We start from the raw sequence: 14,064 nt of genomic DNA on the forward strand, positions 1-14,064 counted from the left end.
GCGGGGTGCGCGAGCCCAGGAACGTTTTCGGCTCCGGAGCCGCCCCGAACTCTCCAGGGCCCAGCGGTAGCGGCCCGCCCGCCCCCGCCCGCCGTTGTGTGGGGTGGGCCCCCCCGTCTCAGGCCTACAGCCTCGCCGCATCCCCACCCGCACTGGAGCCCTCACCCGGCGACGTCACCGCCGCCGCCGCCTCCGCTGCACCCGCCGGCCCCGCCGCACCGCCAGGGACCCTGGTTCTGCCGTCGTCGCTCCAAGACCGACAGGGTTTTCTCCTCACAGCTCCCTGGGCGCCATCTTACATTCAACCCTCACAGCCAATAGGAGCCGATTGCTCCTCTCGCGATAATCGGGGCGTCGGATCCCGCGAGATCTGGGACTGCCTACCGGCCAGAATTAAAGTGAACGCTTCAGCAGGGGAAGGTGGCCGCGCTTCTGGCCGCTAGAGTGGATAGTGGATCCTAGGGTATGGAGCGGCTCGCTCCGCCCATGGACGCCTCTCCATGTGGGGCGGAGCTAGGGCCGTGGCTTGGCCTAGTAGTGGAGTCTCGGAAGGATAGGGCTCCAAGCTAGCTCTTTGGACCCACCTTCCGTCGCCCGCCAGAGCCTCCTTTGGTCTAGCACCCCCACGCGGGGCGGGGCCTGGCCGGGCTCGGCCTCTCGCTTAAGGTGGAGCCCACAAACTTCTGTCCTGGGCCTGGCGTCCCCAGCCGTGCCCTGCCTGGGAAGCCTCTAGGTTGCTCACCTCCTGGAGGAGTCAGCATCTGGTACTCCCGCTGTCTGCTGCCATCTGAGTTCAGCCTTCCGCAGTTGGGTCCACCTTAAAGCGGGCCCCCGGGTAGCCTAGTGTTTGTATACAGGGAAAATGTGGAAGGCGTTAAAGCTGCAGGCACACTCGGGCCTCAGCAGCCTACACTGCCCCCAGAGGGCTTCCAGCCTGCTGTAGACTCTTTGCCTCGGAGCTTTTGCCCTTGTTCCTCTTATCCTGGCAAACTCCCCGTAGTCTTTCGTGATTCCCTTCAGAAGTCACTTCGTTAGAGTAATGTTTTCTGAGGCCCAGGCTGGGTCAGGAACCTCTTCCAGTCTTGCACAGGCCCCAGGGAGACCTCTCCCATACAGTGCTTGGTCACCCATTTCCCCTCCCGTGAACTTGGAAGGCCACCACAGCACGTATGCCCCATCTCACTTTGCCTGGCACGTAGTAGGCACTCAAAAATTATATGCCGAATGGGCCGGGCACGGTGGCTGAAGTCTGTAATCCCAACACTTTGGGAGACCGAGGCGGGTGAATCACCTGAGGTCAGGAGTTTGAGACCAGCCTGGCCAACATGGTGAAACCCCGTCTCTACTAAAAATACAAAATTAGCCGAGTGTGGTGGTGCATGCCTGTGATCCCAGCTACTTAAGAGGCTGAGGCAGGAAAACTGCTTGAACCTGGGAGGCAGAGGTTGCAGTGAGCTGATATCACGCCATTGCACTGCAGCTTGGGGGACAAGAGTGAGACTCCGTCTCAAAAATAAAAAAGAATTATAGGCTGATTGGATGCAGTGGCTCACGCCTGCAATCCCAGCACTTTGGGAGGCCGAGGCGGGCGGATCACCTGGGGTCAGGAGTTCCAGACCAGTCTGGCCAATTTGGCAAAACCCCGTCTCTACTGAAATTACAAAAATTATTCAGGAGTGGTGGCGCCCGCCTGTAATCCCAGCTACTTGGGAGGCTGAGGCACGAGAATCGCTTGAACCCGGGAGGCAGAGGTTGCAGTGAGCCAAGATTGAGCCACTGCACTCCAGCCTGGGCTAGAGTGGAACTCCGTATCAAAAAAAAAAAAAAAAAATTATATGCTGAATGATCAGACTGGGAGCTAGGCCTCTCCACACCAGCAGAAACAAACCTTTTAGATCCCTCTGGCACAGGGGTCCTAACCATGGACAAACACCCCAGGGCCCTCCATTCTCTCAGACCAGGTGCGGAGGGTATGAATCCTACCCAGGCCCCTGCCTTTAAGCACCAAAAAGTGCACCGGTGCTTTCAAAGCTGTCAGTACCACTCTGTTCTGGGAAAGTCCATTCCCACAGACAAAATGTGCAAAAGGCACATCTCCATCCCCCAATCATACCACCACCACCAGCATGTCTTCAGGGCCTTCAGATGCTAGAAGTGCAGAGATAACACACAGACTCTAGGAGAATTTAGCTGTTCTTTATTGACATGGAATTTGGGGTGGCGAGGGTAGCCACACCCTCCAGGAGGATGAGGTAGGTTCAGTGCTTCCAGCTCACACCTTTCCCGGGTCTTCCTTCAGTGTGACAGTTCGGTTAAAGACAAGCTGGAGGGCAGAGGGAAAAGGATGACCACCAACCCAGAACAAGGCCAGGGAGGCCTGGGCAGGTTTCACCACAGACACCTCCCCCTAACATCCTTCTTAAGCCAAAGAAGCCGAGGGACTAAGGGTCAGGAGGCCCGGGTCCTCAATAACTTTGTGACTTTGGGTAAGGGACTGAATGGGGCTCTAGGCTATAGTATTATATGGACCATAACAACCACCGTGGGGGTCTAGGGTATAGTTTTATATGGATTATAACAACCACCATGTTTGCCCCCTACTTTAAGGAGTAAGAAAGACAGGGTGGGCTGGTGCAGTGGCTCACGCCTGTAATCTCAGCACTTTGGGAGGCTGAGACAGGCAGATAATCTGAGGTCAGGAGTTCAAGACCAGCCTGGCCAACATGGCAAAACCCCGTCTCTACTAAAAATACAAAAATTAGGCCAGGCGCAGTGGCTCACGCCTGTAATCCCAGCACTCTGGGAGGCCGAGGCGGGCGGATCATGAGATCAGGAGATCGAGACCATCCTGGCTAACACGGTGAAACCCCGTCTCTACTAAAAAATAGAAAAAATTAGCCGGGCATGGTGGCGGGCGCCTGTAGTCCCAGCTATTTGGGAGGCTGAGGCGGGAGAATGGCGTGAACCCGGGAGGCAGAGCTTGCAGTGAGCCGAGATTGTGCCACTGAACTCCAGCCTGGGCGACATGTGAGACTCCGTCTCAAAAAAAAAAAAAATTGCCGGGCGTGGTAGCATGTGCCTGTAATCCCAGCTACTTGGAAGGCTGAGGCAGGAGAATGGCTTGAGCCTGGGAGGCGGAGGTTGCAGTGGGCCGAGATCGTGCCACTGTACTCCAGCCTGGGCAACAGGGCGAGATACTGTTTCAAAAAAAGAAAAAAAAAAAAAAAGGATGGCAGGGTGGCTGGGCACAGTGGCTCATGCCTATAATCCCAGCACTCTAGGAGGCTGAGACAGGAGGACTGCTTGAAGCCAGTAATTCAAGACCAACCTGGGCAACACAGTGAGAACTCGCCTCTACAAAAAGTTTTAAAATTAGCCAGGCATGGTAGTGTGCACATGTAGTCTCAGCTAAGGCAGGAGGATAGCTTGAGCCCAGTAGTTTGAGGCCACAGTGAGCTATGATTGCACCACTTCACACCACCCTGGGCAAGAGTAAGACCCCGTCTCTTAAATAAATAAAAAGAAAGGTTATTAGCTGCCTTAACGAAAGATATTAAAAATAATATCTTTCGGGTGTTTCACCATGTTGGCCAGGGTGGTCTCGAACTCCTGACCTCTGGTGGTAAGCCCTGACCTCTGGTGATCAGCCTGCCTTGGCCTCCCAAAGTGCTGGGATTACAAGTGTGAGCCACCATGCCCGGCCTCAAAAAATAATAATTAAAAAAAAAAAAAGAGGTCGGGTGCAGTGGCTCATGACTGTGATCCCAGCACTTTGGGAGGCCGAGGCGGGCAGATCATGAGGTCAGGAATTCGAGACCATCCTGGCCAACATGGTGAAACCCCATCTCTACTAAAAATATAAAAAATTAGCCGGGTGTGGTGGCAGGCGCCTGTAATCCCAGCTACTCGGGAGGCTGAGGCAGGAGAATCACTTGAACCTGGGAGGCAGAGGTTGCAGTGAGCCGAGATGGTGCCATTGCACTCCAGCCCCGGGCGACAGTGCAAGACTCTGTCTCAAAAAAAAAGGCAGCCTTCATACAAAATTTTGTGCCTGGAGTTATCCTCAGTGCCAGTTTCCTCATTAGTAGAATATGAATACCAACTCCCTCAGGTAGTGAGGATTAACTAAGGGAATGTATGCAGAGCACTTGGCACAATGAACGGCAGCCACTGTCACTGCTGCAGATGAGGGCAGGTGAGTAAAGTCAAGCACCTTTCCCTGATGGCTGTCTGGATCCACGGAGAAATATCCAAGACGCTCAAACTGGAACTTGTCGAAGGGTTTTGCCAGGGCCACAGAGCAGTCCACTAATGCTGCATCCACCACGTGTAGTGATGCCTGCAGGCAGGGAACTCAGGCAACCATCCAACCAGGGAGGCCTACCTCCCTCACCCCAAACCTCACGAACCTACCAGGTTCAGGTCACTTAAAAATCCACCAGGCACCTCAGTAGGATCTTCAGGGTTCTTGTGCTGGAATCTGCAGCCAAAGTGAAGGTCATACCCCCAGCTGGGCAGCCACAGCAGGCAATGTGCATCTTGTACCTGCCCCCACCCCAGCTCTGTTCACTCACAGTCGCTCATAGAGGCGAACCTCACACATCAAAGGCTGTGACACCCAGTGAATAAAGGCCTTTGGCTTCTCTCCAGCATCTGCCCGTCTGCAGGTCACCTCCAGACTCTCTACACAACCACTGGGGCCCTGGAAGTGGGGGGAGGGGAGCAGCAATTAGACCCGGGAACCACAACCAGGACTGCAGGCTATACTCACATCTTGGCCCCAGCAGGCACTGCAGTAGGAAGGCTGCAGCTGGCTCTCACCTTGACAACATGCTGCAGCTCAATGACGTAGCCTGTATGCCTCAGGCCCACAGGCTGGCCCCAAGCCAGGCGCTTAAATCCTGGCTCTGGCTCCTAGAGATAGGAAGTAGGGTAGACACATGAGGCTGCAAGGGTCAAACAAGTGGGGAAGCTTCCCTACCCCCGTGTCTGGCAAAGATTGGTTCATCTGAAGCAGGAAGTAGATGGACTGACAGAGATGAGGAGATGAAAGGTTCCCAGTACCAGACTCAGCAGCAAACGGGACCCTCCACCCCCACAATTTACCTCCTTGAAGTCAGTCCTCTCAATGAAGACAATGGGTGCAAAGGGAACCTGATGGAAGCCTTTGGTCTCATCAGCTGGGAAGTTGGGCACCTGGATGTCCAAGGACTATAGCAGGAGACAGGAGACAGGTATGAGTCATACTCAGCATTAGGACCCCCATGCCCAGAGCCAAGTGTACCCCCAGCTACACACACACATGCGACACACATGTTGAGGCAGGCCCACCTTGGCAGCAGGAAAGTTGGTGATGATGACCCGTAGTGACTCCAGCACAGCCATGGCTCGTGGGGCTGTGTCATTCAGTACATCACGCACACAGGCTTCTAGAAGATGTGGCTCCATTGTGGTCTGTGCCACAGTCACTCCCACCTGGCAGGAAAGTTCAGCATCAGTCACAGCTACAATCACAAACTGCCACACTCAACCCCCAATGTATCTACCCAACCTGCTGGGCTATACCCGGGCACAGAAGTTGTTGATGGCCTCAGGTGGGAAGCCCCGCCGTCGCAGGGCCGTGAGTGTAAAGAGCCGTGGGTCATCCCAGTCCCTGTGGATAAGAAGGTGGTGAGAAGGCCTTTGGGAGCATATGCCATTAACCTTTCATAAGCCAAACAGCCGCACCTACCGCACAGCACCAGTTGCTACAAGCTGGAGGATCTTCCTCTTAGAGACAACAGCATAGTGCAGGTTGAGGCGGCCATACTCCCACTGCACAGGGCAATAGACGTCCAGTGCATTGCAAAGCCAGAAGTAGGAAGAGCGTCTGGGGTGGGAGAGTAGGGTTAGCACTGGCCAGCTCTGGAACCAGGCAGAGACCACAGGAAGGGCTGCTGGAATTCCACTGGCCCTACCACCCCATGGACCCAGCTCCCTCACCGAGCCTGGAATTCCTTGGTGCAGAGTGAGTGAGTGATGTGCTCGATGGAGTCACAGAGGCAGTGTGTGTAGTCGTAGGTGGGATAGATGCACCTGTGGGGCATAGGCAGTGGGCCCTACCATCCAGCCCTACTCTGCCCTACCCCATGGCCCATCGCCCTGCTCGGCAGCCCCACCACCCCACCCCATTCTACACCCACCATTTGTCCCCTGTGCGGTGGTGTGGTGTATACTTGACTCGATAGGCTACAGGGTCCATCTTGCCATCCTCCATCACCAGCTTCATCCGTAGTGTGGCCTCGCCCTCTGAAAACTTGCCCTTGCGCATTGCCTGAGGGGAACAAGGACTCAGGCTGTCTCTAAGCACAGGAGCATCTCATTCTCAGCACCTTGGCCCACCCAAACCCAGATGCTCCTCTAGGACCCCACCTCAAAGAGCAGCAGTGACTCCTCCATGGGACGGTCTCTCCAGGGTGAAGGCAGAGTATTATGGCCTTTGAGCTCCTCTCCTCGCTGGTGGCACACATAAGCCAGACCCCTGTGGGGAAGCGGTGTGAGTGCCCAGCATGGCTGTGACCTAGTCAGCCTGCCTGGCTCTACGTTATGGCCCTGGCCTTACCTGCGGATGAGCTCCACAGCCCACGCATATAGCTGGTCAAAATAGTCAGACGCATATGTGACTTTGTAAGGTGTGTAGCCTGGGGCAAAATGAAACAAAGTATGAGCAGCCAGCCACAAACACCCAGTGGGCAGGCCATGGCCCAAGGAGAGGCCCACTAACCACCAGCCCTTCTAGGCTTTGCCTAGTTCATACCTAGCCAGGCCACCATGTCACAGATGGCCGTGAAGAACTTTGCTTCCTCCTTCTCAGGGTTGGTGTCATCAAAACGCAGAAAACAGATGCCATTGTTGGCCTAGGAAAGTTGCACCATCTGTGAACTCCCACATCATCCATCAGCCCCACAGTCCTGTTTATCAAACTAGGATATTCACAGAGCACTCTCATGTCAGAATTTTCTTTTTTTTTGAGATGGAGTCTTGCTCCATCTTGCACCATCTTGGCTCACTGCAGCCTCCACCTCCTGGGTTTCTCCTGCCTCAGCTTCCCAGTAGCTGAAACTACAAGCGTGTGCCACCATGGCCAGCTAACTTTTGTATTTTTAGTAGAGATGGGGTTTCACCATGTTGGCCAGATTGGTTTCGAACTCCTGACCTCAAGTGATCCACCCACTTTAGCCTCCCGAAGTGTTGAGATTACAGGCGTGAGCCACCCCACCCGGACTCATGTCAGAATTAAAAATGCCTTCAAGAGCTTCTCTCACCTTCCTGTATCTAACCTAGCATCTTTCTAAGCCTAGGGACTGCACTGGCAACTCCCCCAAATTTGAACTCACTGACTCCTCAGAGGGAGGGAGCTATTTATTCCAATAAGCTCAATAGATTCCTAGGTATCTGTCACACATGTGGTTCCTTTCCATGGCCTCTGCCCACCTGGGTACATTATTGGGAGCAGACAGCAAGGCAGGGATATGGTATCCACTCATGGGAACAGCAAGTGGTCATCTTGCTTGCCAGGTCCCTAGACACATGCTTACCTTGGCATAGCCGAAGTTGAAATTGATGGCTTTGGCATGTCCAATATGCAGGATTCCATTGGGTTCTGGCGGGAACCGGGTACGTACCTAAAATAAGGGGGATGGGAAAAGAGAAATAAAGTCTGAGCTCAGATGACCTTAAAGAAACAGATGTTCCCTCCCAGGAAGGCCATGGTGATGGGTGAGATGGGGCAGTATGGACGCAGCCCAGGCACTCAGGCAGGTGTTTGATGGCACAAGCTCACATGGCCACATCCCCACACACCTGCCCACCAGTAATCTCCAAGTGCTGCTTTAGTAGATTCATGGTGTGTGGAGTGACCACATAGCCTGGGGTCTTGTAGTTCTCACCTGCCAGGACCAGAATAAGCCTAAGGACCAGGCTGCAGCCAAAGCCTCTGACCCCAGGGGCCTGACTATAGGAGCTGCTGCCAAGATCCAGCCCTCCCCAGGGTTTTGACATGCCCACTAACCAGGCTTGTGGAACTTAAGGGCCTCCCCCCGGAGCTGCTCAATCAGAGACAGGGTCTGGTCAGCAGTCTCGCCTGTGGGGAACAAAACAAGGAAAACTTGTCCTCTGGATACATTTACCATATCCTACAGCCAGAACAGAACTGAGTAGACCCCTATTCCCTCAATTCCAGAGACAAGATATCTAGAGCCAGACATCTGAGGCCTCTCATGCCAGTCTCTGGGCAAAGGGAACAAAAGAAACACCAGGAATCCCAGTCTTGAGACAGAAGTCAGGGTACTGAGTAAGCCAAGGGCCTGAGGAGCCTGTAAGGACTCTTCTGGGGAGGTTCACAAGTCAGGGAGCTGAATGCTGTGACAGGAGTCTCAAGCTTCTCACCATTCTCCATCACATCCTTTGCCGTCCTCCGGTCTGTTTCTTCTAGCCGAGCTTTTGCCACCTGAAAGAAGCCCCAGGTGCTTCAGAAAATGGCATCAAATTTTCTCTTGGATAGGGTCTTGGGATCCCTGTGGTCAGACACTTCCTTCCCCAGCCTGAAGTCTCACCATACCTCACCTCACCCTCAGGGACTCAGGGCCATGCCCATCCCTACCTTGAACTTCTTCTCCAGATCAGCCTCCATCTTGGGGCCCAGAAGGTGGAGGACCTGAGCAGAGACCAGAATCAGGCAGAGGCAGGAGTATCCTCTTTCAAGGAGCCCCTGACTGATCCTACCCACCAACCCAAGGCTTCCTGGCCTATCTACCAGCACTGACTGAAAAAACCTACCTAGCCCATCCCATCTCTTCTCCTCATGTGGGTCTGCTAGCTTAAAATGCTCTTGCTCTTGTTGCCCAGACTGGAGTCTTGCTCATGTTGCCCAGGCTGGAATGCAATGGCACAGTCTCCGCTCACTGCAACCTCCGCCTCCTGGATTCAAGCGATTTTCCCACCTCAGCCCTTCTGAGTACCTGGGACTGCATGTGCCCGCCACCACACCCAGCTAATTTTTGTACTTTTTGTAGAGATGGGGTTTCACCATGTTGGCCAGGCTGTTCTCAAACTCCTGACCTCAGGTGATCTGCCCACCTCAGCCTCCCAATAGTGTTGGGATTACAGGTGTGAGCCATCATGCCCAGCCCCCTCCCACCTTTTTTTATTGTTGTTGATTTTGAGACAGGGTCTCACTCTGTACCCCAGGATGGCGTGCAGTGGTCAAGCAATCCTCCCACCACAGCCCCACAAATTGCTGGGACTACAGGTATACACCACCATGTCTGGCTAATTTTTAAATTTTCTGTAGAGAGGAGTTCTCAATATGTTGCTCAGGCTGGTCTTGAACTCCTGGGCTCAAGTAATCCTCCTGCCTCAGCCTCCCAAAGTGCTGGGATCAGAAGCGTGAGCCACCATGCCCAGCCCTCTTCCTGCCTTTTATCCCTTAGTGGATTCCAGGCTCTGTTCATGCCAGAGTCTTTGCCAGCTTCAGCTTAGTGAAGCACGCTCACCTGCATGTCCACTTCATTCTTGATCATTTTGCCATCTGCCCACTTCAGCACAGCCCGAGCCTCTCCTAGAAGCATAGGCACAAGGAGCTGCAGAAAGGCAAAAAAGAGTACTCCCCCCACCTCTTTCCCAAGGAAAGGTCCTGGCTGACCACCAGAACCAGAGCCTGAGCCCAGCCAGACCACTTTAAGTCACTCCTGTTCCTTCCCCCAACTCCTTCTCACTCGTGCCCAGAAGAAAAGGCATGACCAGAGAGAACAATATAGCCCCGTTCCAGGCCCTGCTCACCCATCAGCAGCCCCATGTTGAAATGGTAACGTTCCACCAGGAGCTGGGGCCGGTGCCTGTTAATAGCAGCCTCCACCTGCAGAAAGCCAAACCATGTGGTTCAGGAAAGCCACCTTTAGAGATATTCTGGGAACCCACACCCTCACTCTGGGTCTTCCTGAGGAGGGAAACTGAGCCACTCCTTTCCATGGCCAGGACTGGGGAGGCAGACGATGCCTGGGGAAAGACTCACAGCCTCCTCAATCTGCTCTGGGGTCACAATGACACCCACGCCACATTCCCGCTCGAAGTCCACAGTGTCGATGGGGTCCAAGGGGTGACTCCGCACATACTCAAGGGCAGCTGAGAAGAAAGAGCCCGTGAGTTTGTGGCATCTCTGCTCCAAGAAGTGGACAGACAGGGTCCTAATCTCATGAAACTCCAAGGATAGTCTGGCCTCCTGAAAAGTTAAGCCCTGGCACCACCACCCTAGAGGACACAGGGAAGAAAGAAGCACGTGTCGAGAGTGGATCCCCCCTCAGACTCTGACAGTTCCCGTGTCAGTCTCACCATAGGCCACCCCTTCCATGCCTCAGTGCCTGTGCAGAACTAGGTGTCTAGAAAGAAACTGGAGGACTTGGCAGAAAGGGAAGACAGGGGTCTTGGCTGAAGGGAGGCATTGGTGCGAACTGGCAGGACAGGTAGGGGTCTGTCTCACCGCTTAGCTGGGGCTCAGTGTGGATCTTCTTACTGGCTATGTAGCTTACAAGGAAGGAGAGACGCCGGGTATCCCTGAGTCGGGAGGCCAAGCCATATAACAGGATCCCGGTAGCTTTGTCAATGGTGGAACCCAGGGTCTGCTGAGCCTGAGGTCAGAGGGGTCAAGAGAGAAGCCCCGCGCTCAGTGAGAGGAAAGGGCGGGACAAATGGGGCAGGTCGGGATCTGGACCCCGCCCCGCGCTGCGTTGCAGCATGGTCTGCAAACCAGGCCGGGGGCAGAGGGGCTCGCACCTGAGTAGCGGCCTCGCGCAGCTGCGCGCTCAGAGCCGAGTTCTTGAGCGTCTCACGGGCCTTCTGCTCGCTCAGGCCGAGGCTAGTGAAGAGCGACAGGGAGTCTAGAGCCGCCATTGCAGAGACACCGGAAACTAAAAGAAACTTAGGCCCCAGTCTGCAGGTCGGCATTCACTCGCTGACCAATGAGAGTGAAGCCTCCGGGGAGAGCCAATGGGGTCCTTCCTTGGCGGGAGGGGGCGGGGCGCTCCAAGGTCGTCTATCCCCTTTAAACAACACAGGGCGGACAAACCGGCCTTTCCGGGGGCTTTGCTTCCGCCTCCGTGGAACTGGGAACTTGAAGGGGTGTTGGCAGGCGGCAGGGCTTTTGGAGATATTTGCCACGGACCTGGAAGGAAGGTGTTCGTCCCTGAGGCAGGAGGAAGACACAGGCGTGGTTTTGCTCTGACTTTTCTACTTCAGCCCTGGTAACTCCATCTCAATATAGTAATTGTCCTCGAGGGCAAATGCGAGTCCCTGTCACGCTTTTGACGCCACAGCTTTGGAGTTGTCATGGAAACAGTTGAACAAATGAAGCCCAGGAAATCCCTCATCCAGACTCCATCGTAGAGAATGTGTGGAATGGCCGATCCAGGGGCCCCATAAGTCCGCCGGTTTTCAGGTGCCCACTTGGACACAGCTGGCCAGGAAAGGGAAGGGACGGGTCTGGGCCAGGAGGGACCTCACATAAGTTCTATGATGATTTGGTTTAAAATCTTGGCCGGGCGCAGTGGCTCAGGCCTTTAATCCCAGCACTTTGGGAGGCCGAGGCGGGCGGATCACTTGAGGCCAGGAGTTCGAGATCAGCCTCGCCAACATGGTGAAACCCTGTCTCTACTAAAAATACAAAAATTAGCCGGGCGTGATGGCGCACGCCTGTAATCCCAGCTACTCAGGAGGCTGAGGCTGGAGAATCGCTTGAACCCGGGAGGCGGAGGTTGCAGTGAGCCGAGATTGTGCCACTGCACTCCAGCCTGGTCAACAAAGTAAGACTCTGTCTCAAAAAAAAAAAAGAAAAAGAAAAAAAAATCTCATCCCACACTTACCCTCTTGCCAAAGCATTATCAGGAAAACCACAAGCAAATTAGACCTTGAAATCCCTCTGCAGGCCTTTGAGAGGATATTTTATTGAGCTTGTGAGAGGGTGGGACAAATGAGATGGTTATAGCTTCATGATTATAGCTGTTGTGCTTGGGGATCTCTCCACAGTCTCTCTGGACTTCCAGGACCTGCTGGCTAAAACAGAACAGAGACTTTGTGTGTGTGTGAGAAAAGGGACTGAGGTAGTAAGGGACTGAGGTAGGGGGTTGCAGAGAATGAGCAGCTGGTGGTGGGATGGTGGAAATCCCCAAATTTGAGATTGGAGCTCTTGCAGGAATTGGTGATGCTCATACTTCTGGACCTTCAAGGAATAGGCAGGATCCTGACTAGTCTTTATCTATATTCTGTGTCCTTTGTGCCCACATCCCATTATTAATGACCAACCTCCAAGTCTGGGCCTACATCTGGATACCACCTAATGATCACATGCCAGGTGCAGACCAGGGCCACATGCTGTATCGCTATCCAGGTCCAATGCTGTCCTGGGGCTTCCCACATCTCCATGGCCCCGTGGCCCCAGCCAGATGCCTAGCCCCGCAGTGTACTGCATGAGAAAGGCCAGGTGCAGGAATTAAGCAGGGGATGCAGACCAGTGGTGCTAAGGACAGGTACCAAGAAGCAGAGCCATAGCCACACCAGCCGTGCACCAAATTTGAAGCTGCAAGTACCCAGTCCACCATAAAGGTACCCATGGTGAGCAAAGCCATGCAGAGTGCCTGCCACTGCCACTATTTCCTCAGTACCTGATGCTGCCAATAGATTCACTGTAGCACCATCACCAAGTCCTACAAGTCTAGTGATGGCCCCCTCAATGAGATCAAGATCTGCACTCCCTTCCCTGGTTACTTCATGGTACACTGTGGACGCCATGGCTACAAGTCATAGGATGAGGCAGTAGCCCCACCAGTGTCACCAAGAATGCCACAAGTGGTAGTATACCAGTGGATATCCAGCTAGTGCCCTAGATGTCTATGACTTGCACAAAGCAGAAATGTTAAATTGTATGGGCCCAGTCTGGAGGTTAGCCTGCCTGCATAAGCCCCTGGCACTGCTTCCAGGAAGTCAAGACAAAGATGACCAAGTGGAAAAACCAGGCAGCAGCCAGCAAGGCCCAGTCGTGGAATGGACAGAGGTAGGGTCCAGCAACCTCCTGGGCTCAAACGATCCTCCCATCTCAGCCTCTGAAATATTTGGGACTACAAGTGCATACCATAAGAGCCAGCTAATTTTTATATTTTTAGTAAAGACAGGGTCTCACTATGTTGCCCAGGCTGGTCCTGAACTCCTAGGCTCAAGCTATCCTCCCACCTCGCCCCAAAGTGCTAGGATTACAGGCATAAGCCACCACACTTGGCCAGTTTCAGAAACTTTTTTTTTTTTTTTTTTTTGAGACGGAGTCTTGCTCTGTTGCCCAGGCTAGAGTGCAGTGGCGCGATCTCGGCTCCCTGCAACCTCCACCTCCCAGGTTCAAGCGATTCTCCTGCCTCAGCCTCCCAAGTAGCTGGGATTACAGGTGCCCGCCACTGCACCTAATTTTTGTATTTTTAGTAGAGACGGGGTTTCACCATCTTGGCCAGGCTGGTCTCGAACTCCTGACCTCGTGACCCACTCGCCTCGGCCTCTCAAAGTGCGGGGATTACAAGTGTGAGCCACCATGCCTGGCCAAAGAAGGAAGGCTTCAGGAACTCTTAAGGGAAGACTCTTCAGGCTGGCAGGCCCCAGCACCCTCCCTCCAATAGAAGTCAGACAAGATTCACTCCGGTCCTCTCTGCTTGTCCTCTTTTCAGGGCAGCAAGATCTGCCCCACAGCAGTTTTCCTCCTGCTCTGTTACCTGCAGGGATGCAGTTAGTGTTCAAGTTACAGCAAAGAAAAAGCTGAGGACAGGAGAGGAGGAGGAAGATCTCCCAGTACTTCTGTCCCTCAAGTCCTCCCTGACTTGTCAGCCCCAGGCTGCTCTGGTGAATGCACCTTTTACTCCACGCTGTCAGCTCCAGTGCTTCATATACTCCTCTGTCCCTTGACCATATTGAGATCCTGACGATGCCTACCACAGCTGCCTCTTATGTAGGATCCAGAACCAGTGGGATGAAAGAGCAGCAGGTAGGCTCCAAAGA

At 54.0% G+C, this 14,064-nt stretch overlaps 2 protein-coding genes across 10 annotated transcripts in view; both read right to left on the reverse strand.

Moving 5' to 3' along the window:
- Nucleotides 1-611, reverse strand: part of QRICH1 (glutamine rich 1) — a 64,444-nt gene extending 63,833 nt beyond the window's left edge. Inside the window, exon 1 of one of the 3 annotated variants that reach the window (XM_009445431.5) lies at nucleotides 166-611. The gene's annotated coding sequence lies outside the window, so the exon portion shown is untranslated. Of the gene's footprint in view, nucleotides 1-147 lie in introns of all 3 variants that reach the window. The other 2 variants (XM_009445432.5, XM_063805113.1) reach the window with 2 other exon arrangements.
- A 1,564-nt stretch (nucleotides 612-2,175) lies between these two features.
- On the reverse strand, nucleotides 2,176-11,358 carry QARS1 (glutaminyl-tRNA synthetase 1). 7 transcript variants are annotated; one of them, XM_063805279.1, is made up of 25 exons: nucleotides 11,198-11,358; nucleotides 10,810-10,891; nucleotides 10,517-10,664; nucleotides 10,052-10,161; nucleotides 9,820-9,895; nucleotides 9,534-9,598; nucleotides 8,642-8,695; nucleotides 8,428-8,488; nucleotides 8,051-8,122; nucleotides 7,843-7,928; nucleotides 7,578-7,664; nucleotides 6,797-6,896; nucleotides 6,602-6,680; nucleotides 6,412-6,520; nucleotides 6,183-6,313; nucleotides 5,983-6,075; nucleotides 5,732-5,869; nucleotides 5,566-5,653; nucleotides 5,332-5,475; nucleotides 5,107-5,211; nucleotides 4,822-4,914; nucleotides 4,575-4,702; nucleotides 4,414-4,480; nucleotides 4,214-4,339; nucleotides 2,176-2,323 (listed from the first exon to the last, which is right to left on the reverse strand). In XM_063805279.1, the coding sequence occupies exons 5-25, from the start codon at nucleotides 9,833-9,835 to the stop codon at nucleotides 2,273-2,275; spliced, it is 1,893 nt and encodes a 630-aa protein (XP_063661349.1). In that variant the 5' UTR covers nucleotides 9,836-9,895; nucleotides 10,052-10,161; nucleotides 10,517-10,664; nucleotides 10,810-10,891; nucleotides 11,198-11,358; the 3' UTR covers nucleotides 2,176-2,272.
- Between the last annotated feature and the right edge of the window lie 2,706 nt (nucleotides 11,359-14,064).

Source organism: Pan troglodytes, chromosome 2, assembly GCF_028858775.2.
Source record: "Pan troglodytes isolate AG18354 chromosome 2, NHGRI_mPanTro3-v2.0_pri, whole genome shotgun sequence".
Taxonomy (NCBI): Eukaryota; Metazoa; Chordata; class Mammalia; order Primates; family Hominidae; genus Pan; species Pan troglodytes.